The following is a 7,795-nucleotide window of genomic DNA, read 5'->3' on the forward strand; positions in this document are numbered from 1 at the left end:
AAAAAAAAAAAAAAAAAAAAAAAAAAGAGTTTATTTTCCTTTCTTTTTTTAAATTTGTGTTTGAATCTTCTCCTGCGCCGAACCGAAATGGGAATTTAGGCTCTTTTTTTATAGATCGGAATCATTTATCTCGGCTCACTAGAAAAAGAGCCGATTATTTCGGTTCCCAAGTGACTCTGTCATTTATTGCTTTTTTAAAAATAAAGTTTTGGTATATTTATATAGACAAATGTATACAAAACAATTTTCGAGTTAATCATGTGAAAAGTAATATTTATTTGAACAATGCATTCTCTTCGTCGTTCACTTGAATGAATCAACACATCGAGCCGACTCGGCTTCCAGCGACACGCCGCTGCTCCGGAAATATTACAAATGACCCCTGAAGCTAGCTAGCTGTCACATTTTGGATGTTGACTTGTCTTATTTAATTCTGGCCGTGTTTCTACCTCAATGTCGAAGATTTGACTGTATTCAACTCTTGTTAAAGGTGGGGGGAAATAACACAATTGTCTCTTACAGTTTGGTTTCTGTTTTAAGTTTTAAATGATTCTGTTTTAGTTTGTCCTTGTTGCTGCTAATTCAGCTTTAGCTTGTAGCTTTAGACAGAGTGTTAAAATGCTAAAGCTGCTTTGTCCAGCTCTGTTTTGCATTAGTTTTATGCGAAACTTCATACAAAACTGTGCGAGCTGCGTAAATATTTTATTTCTTCCCATCTTCTGCCCTTTCCCACAATAACCCTCCTAAACACACAAAGATAAAGTCGAATTTTTTTAACCACGCTATCTTCCTGTTGTAAAATGGTCATCATTGTGACTCAGTGTGCAAAGGGCAGCTTTTAGTAAAATAATAAATGAGCTAATTTATTGCATTGAGAGTGAGACTTTTGACGTGAGGTTTGTTATATAATTTTTTTGTCTCAATAATAAGAAACAGTGCTACTATTCAGCTCTAGTTTGAACAATTAATATGTGTAATATGTTAACATCAGTAAAACAAATACTAAACTCCAAAATCAGAAAGTAGTGATGGCTAGATAAGTTTTGATGAAGCTTCAGGCAGCAAATGAAACTGTCATACTATGTTGGTAAAATTTGTGCACGCCTATCTTTCCATTAAACTTATTCTTATTACAGAGAATAGACCTTATTTTCATTATCCTGGGAGGCACAACAAAATGGAGCATGCTCCCACTCAGTCCCACATAAATTAAAATTGCCATTAAGAAAGACAAAAATAGCAGAAGAGGTACTTTTCTTAAATTGTGCGACATATGAAATATACGCCGATTATATAAAATGCATGCAAAGAAATATATTACTAAAATTAAGACAGTGTCGACAGTGAAGCTCTGTGTGTCATTTGTCCTGGTTATTTCCAACAGAATGAAACACATGTCGAATCAAGGTTCACCGAATTTACCCCTATTACTTGGAACATGCTTCAAGTGTCCTAAACCTAAGAACTGATGCAAAATAAGTCAAGACTGGCATAAAATTAGTACAATTCAGCAGTAAGTCTGACGAGACATAAGGATCATTAATCTAACTCCAGTGTGTTCTTTTAAGTCTAAGAGGCTTCAAAGTGTCTTATAGTATTATGAATATCAAAGTACTGAATGTTGTACAGCAGCAAGATGATTAGCATTAAATAATATTTGTATTTATATTTTGTAGTTTTTTTCTTGTGCTTGCATTGCTTCCTCTGATTTGGACTGCTTGCCAATTATTGAATAACCTGCTTTATTGCAGCAGTTATATGTAGTGTACTGCTAAACTACATAATAATTTCAAAAATACTGATTTCAAAGGAGCAGCAGAGGAAAAGAAAAAACAATTCAACCAGTTAAAGTAGTCCAAACCAATAATGTGAAATTGTTTTCAAATGTTTTTAACGGCTCTCGTCGTTCCAGGTCGGATAATCTGCCGCCATGTTCCTCACCCTCATGCTGCTGCGCAAAGGTATCCCCGGGAAGCAGTGGATCGGGAAGCACCGCCGCCCGCGGCAGATCACGTGGCAGATGAAAAGCAAGATGGTGAACCACCTGGAGCGCGAGGCTGAGAACGAGTACTGGCTCAGCCGGCCGTACCTGACGAAGGAGCAGGAGGTCGGCCACGCCGCCGAGCGCAGGGCCCAAACCTGGCTGCAGATCAAGGCGGCCAACTTCGCCAACTTTCCCGAACACAAACGCATAACGGATCACCTGAGTCATCTGAGGATCACCAAGACATGGTCGAGTTAATGCCGGCGGCCGATTTTTTCATTCTTTTTAGACGCAAAGACTGGTTTTCTCAACAAAATGTTTGTTTCCTGATTGATGTCAATCGGGCTATTTCGTCTGAAAAGATGTAAAAGATGTTGTCTGTCTACGATACTGCTCGTGTGTGATTGTAGTAATAAAAAAATTATGTCACAGGTTAGTTTGTAATTTGTCCTCTATATATTAAAACTGCCCAACATAAGTCATTTGTATTTTAGTCTTTATTTAAAAATAAATAAAAGTTCAGTTGCATTCATTCAGCCATCATCTTTAAAGATCAAGTTCAAGTATTTTGGAACCATTTGAGAAATTATTTAGCTCAGTCTCAATTATATAACTATAAAAATTGACTAATTTACTTTTAAATCGTAGGGTTTTCATTTTCATCCAGACCAGAGTGTATGCGTTGATTGGAATCTGAACCAGTGAATTTTATAATTTTTAAACACATTGCTGTGCTAAAACAGCTTTTATGGCACGAGATAAACGGCGCGTGTGATAAAGCCTTGCCTTCGTGTGAGAACTGCAATATAAGGAAAGAGCTTGTAATTCAGGTCACGCTTGTTGCCATTTAAGGACCGACTGCAAGTGAACGCCAAACAAGGCAAACATTGATTTGAAGTACAACTTACCTTTATATGGACATACTCGGTAACCTAGTTAGCTTTATTTTGACTTCCATTGCAAGGGTCACGCTGCTTACATGGACTTCTGTCAAAGTGTGTTTTATAAAAAGTGAGTGAAAACAATCATACAATGTAAAATCATTGGTAGCACACTTTACATTCTGAAGTAAAATGTGTCGGTGTACAGAAAGAGGTCAAATCAAATATTACATAAAAAAAATTGTTTATATTAACTGTATAAACTGAAAAATGTTTAAGGATCAGCTTTTCTTTGAATTACTTCACTTATAATTAATGTTCTTATAATTAATATCTGGAATCACTTAGATTTCTGAAGAAACAATCATAAGGTATGGTAAGGTAATTTTATTTATATAGCACATTTTCAGCAACAAGGCAAACTTGATCTCATTGAGAATCCAGTCGACCCCCTTCAAAAGGATCTCCTTGGTTTTGTACCAGTTACCCTCTTTGGTGCCCCGTTTAGCCTCCTGTCATGACGGCCATAACTAGCATGTGCAATATTTGCTGTACATGCTAGTTAATGCTAAAACTTTGATTTATACTTAAATAAATTTGTATCTTCATAATTTACATTTGGAAACCGGGTTTCCCTTTTAAAAAATAAGGGAAATCAAAATCATAGACATTCATATTCAATGAAAACTTCGTTTTTTGGCAGTCAGGTATTGTTCGCATTCTGAAAAATTCATAGTCACATCATTCGCATTAAAACATTAGGCAGTAGGTTATATATTTTTCATTGTGATCGGGCCATCCCCTTTTGAATTGTGCCCTGGGCAAGTGTCCAGAAACAAAAAACAGCTGGATGTTTACTTGTTTGTTTAATATTTATTTGAATGAGGACAAGCACTGAAACGCTTATAGCGTTAGCTAATGTTACAACTTCTTTTGAATGCTGCCCTGGGTAATAGAGTCACAGCTAGAGCAACTGTATTTGTTTTGATATTAATTAATGAGCAGAACTGAAATTAGGTGAGCTGTGAAAGAAACAGAGCGACTCACAACAAAAGGGGCTAAATACAAAATGCACTCCACACTTTACAGAATTTTACTTGCACAAAGAGGACAAACACATTCATTTATTTCAACATATTTAAATTACTTTCACTACATCTCAATAAAATATATTGAAGCTTGTGGTTGTAAATAATAATAATAATAATAATAATAATAATAATAATAATAATAATAATAATAATAATAATAATAATAATAATAAACATTTAGAGGTGTAAATATTTTTTATTGTTTTGCAGATTCGGCAGATGGCGCTCCTGGACCTCCCAGGCTCGGCTCGCAGGCTTGCCCCTCCTGCACAGTGCAGTGCGGTGCGTCCCGGTCTTGTTTTCCACTCCTGCATGATGAGGCGGTGCGTGAGGCGCCAACGCATCCCACCGGGCTGAGGAGGAGGAAAAGGTGGAGGTGGAGGAGGAGGCTAACGAAGCAGAGCAGACAGCTCCTGTCCGCGAAACGCACGCAGCTCCTTCAATAAAAGAAAGAAAGAAAGAAAGAAAGAAAGAAAGAAAGAAAGAAAGAAGCACACAGGAGAAAGCATGAAGAGCAGCGAGGCACTGAGGGGTACATTTCCATCTGCAGAGGACTGAGTGAAGCCGCAGCATGGCGGGGGGGCGGAGGGGACTTGTGGCCCCCCAGAATACTTTTTTGGAGAATATTGTGAGACGGTCGAACGGTAAGGATGATGATCACTATGACGGTAGACTAACCTGTAAGGTGTGAACAGTTTAGCAAATGTCTCAGTGTAGCCAGAAATTGTTAGACAGCATCAAATAAACACACAACGACGGGAAACAGGAGGCTACTTAGTTGCACATAATCCAAAATGTCTTTATTTTAAAAAAGGAGGGGGGAAAGTTATAAGAGAAAACTACTGAAGTGTGTCTAGCTCTTGTTAATGTAATAATATAATTTCAGAATGATCAGATTATTATTATATTTATTTATTTATTTATTTATTTTTAAGCATCAGTTTTAGTCCCTGCAGTGCAAGCAGAGAGCAGAGACAGCAGGTCACTGAAATCATTACATTGATTACATAAGACCAGTGCAAGTCTCCGCTGAGAAACGTATGGACCAGATAAGGACGGAGAGGGATTTCCACGAGCGAGAGGAAAACCTTAAAAGATGCTGATTTTCTTGTTACATGCAGAAAGATGCAGAACTGCCATAGAGCTCATTGTCATTCCTGGTGTTTTGGGGAGGAGTAGGAGGAGGGGAGGGAGGGGGCATCATCACCATCATCATCCAGGGTGCAGTTTGAAACTCAACTTAAGCCCTTGTTGCAAATGCCTCAAGCTGTTAAGAGGATTTAACATCCAGCTTTAACTAAACAACAGATTCTGCTCACCCAGGCAGAACAAAAAACAACAAAAAAAAAAAAAAAACTGTGTTTTTTGTAGAATGCTGCTGATTGTCAAAGTGGAACACAGGGCCGTGATTAAACAAGCAATTACAGACTTTGTTTAAGGATAAAACACATTCAGACTAAACCCTCATCATGGTAATCAAAGTTTTATTCACAAAGCATAAATTAAAAAAAAAAAACCTCTAAAACAGAAGGGTGATTTTTTTTATCCATTTATAGCTTGAAAGAAAGAAAGAAAAATCAAGTTTTTTTTTGTTTTTTTATTTCCTGATAGAAAATAGATAATCCATCACACTGGACACAGAGGTGTATTATGAAAATTGGAAGCTCTGTGCATTGTTTCCTGTCACCCTTTGGCCTTTATTAGATGAAATAGAAAGTGGCAGTGTGAGCTGGAGAGGTGTAACACTGAGCAGTGATCTGTGAAACCAAAGCAGGGATGATAGTGTGGTTTTGGGTGCGAGCCACGATGTGTGTATGTACATGTATGTATGTATGTACATGTATGTATGTATGTACATGTATGTATGTATGTACATGTATGTATGTATGTACATGTATGTACGGGGTGCACATATCCCATGGTCACAGCTTTTTCTGTCAGAGGAAATTATCATTTCGTCAAAAGCAAACCCTTCATTTAAAAAGACGTCTGCATTAAAACGTACGATGGCAGAAAACAGACATCTTACCAAATATTAAAAAGATAAATCCAAACTTTAAGAAAAAGAAAAAAATCCATTCTTATGACCTTGTGGTTATTGTCGTTATTGATTAGTAAGCAGTTTATTGCTACAAACAAACCAACGAAGAAGAAGAAGAAGAAGAAGAAAAAAAACATAGATCTTTAAATCTGCAGGATGCCACCGGGACAGTGGTGGGTGGGAGCTCATAAACAATGAAGGAACTCGTCCTTTTATGTAACCTTTTGCTGCTAAATAAGCAACTCCTCACAATTGTCTAGACATATTGATTTTTTACATTCCTGGCCAGTAGTTTGTCTCTTACCATTAATTAAAAATGGCTACAGATCTTTGGCTCTACGGAGATTTTTGGACTGTAGCTCACAAATAACAGAAATGATAAGTGAACGACTTCCTGTAAACTCAGACATGGACTTTTAGAGCAGCATGCAGATGTGGATGAATTGGTTGGCACCTTTACATTGATTTTTTTTTATGTGTACGCAAAACACTCTCTGAAAAAGGAAAGCACTTTTCGTAGAAGATAAAACAAGGTTAGAAAAGAAAAATCTTTGCGCATTCCTCGTCACAAAATCTCTCTCAATGGAGTTAAAGAATGGAAACAGGCCCATAGCATCATGGATTCTGCGCTGTATCTTAACAGCAGACAGGATGCGCTTCTTCACATTATCATTCATAGTTTTATGCCAACCTCACTTGGAGTGTTTCATAATCTTGAGCTGTAGTAGAGTTTGAAAAACTCCACATGCTGCTTGTGAAGGTAGGACAGAAGATGCTTTTTGGTGACTTCACTCCCAAATAAATCAACGTACCATTTAACTGTTGCTATAGAAACTTGGAAGAAAAGGGTCGAAGTGTGTGTGCTGTCATGTTTAGACACCAAGGAAGCAGAAATGTATAGTTTTTTTAATTCAACTTTTTTACAAATAGAATAGTTTTGAAAGTAAAGCACAAATTCCAGACATGCATTACATTTATATTAAATGAATATTTGCAAATATATGATGGATTTATTTCCCCCTCCACTAAACCAACATGATCAAGTCAAAGTCTTGATTTTTCTTAAATCTTCAGTTTCAGATTATTTGACTGCAACAAAAGTCTAATTTATTTTCCACCAAGGATCCAAGAAATTTGTCCACATCTATATCTGTTTGTGAAAAAAAGAATGTTTTTAACTAGTTTATACATTTTTATAGCTAATTTGCAAAAAACAAAAACTAAAACACCTTTGGGTCTTATTGGATCCGGCCTGATAAAAAGCTTTTTCACACCCTCGACATCAGTGCTGTATCTGCAGCAGGTCAGCTATAACACAATTACACGTGTCCGACCTGTTTTCTGTGTCGTGCCAAAGGGACAGGAAATGGAGACCAATAATCCAGGAAAAGAGTGTTTTCATGTAGCCACAGACTCATCAATCAGACTTTTTTTTTTTTCGGCTGACGATGATTTCTGGTTTTCTCTGCCTGTTCCAGTTTTGACTGATTAGTTGTTGTTGTTGTTTTCTCTGGGGCGTAAGTCATAAAAAAAGAACAAAATGTGCTGCTGCTTTTTTCATATAGAAGTATTAGATTTAAATCAAACGGAAAATGAAGTATTACAGGTCACTAATCTTTAGTGACCTATAATCCCAAGAACCCAAGAAAGTTGCATCAAACTACATAGGTTTGTGTGTTAATTAAACAGAAATTATGAAATGATGGAATTGCTTTGACGACTCAAGACATAAGTTTTAATCTTTTCACGGATCACTGGCAAAAGTTGAGAGTAAATCCCTCAATTCTGATTGATTGAT

General features: G+C 36.8%; 1 protein-coding gene across 1 annotated transcript; it reads left to right on the plus strand.

Moving 5' to 3' along the window:
• Nucleotides 1-328: 328 nt before the first annotated feature.
• LOC106943804 (ribosomal protein 63, mitochondrial-like) lies at nucleotides 329-2,460 on the plus strand. Its single transcript, XM_015027098.1, has 2 exons — nucleotides 329-490; nucleotides 1,913-2,460. Exon 2 carries the CDS (start codon nucleotides 1,931-1,933, stop codon nucleotides 2,240-2,242), a length of 312 nt encoding a protein of 103 aa, XP_014882584.1. The 5' UTR covers nucleotides 329-490; nucleotides 1,913-1,930; the 3' UTR covers nucleotides 2,243-2,460.
• Nucleotides 2,461-7,795: the final 5,335 nt, after the last annotated feature.

Source organism: Poecilia latipinna, unplaced genomic scaffold (assembly GCF_001443285.1).
Source record: "Poecilia latipinna isolate Pla-1442-1.1 unplaced genomic scaffold, P_latipinna-1.0 Scaffold6027, whole genome shotgun sequence".
NCBI lineage: Eukaryota > Metazoa > Chordata > Actinopteri > Cyprinodontiformes > Poeciliidae > Poecilia > Poecilia latipinna.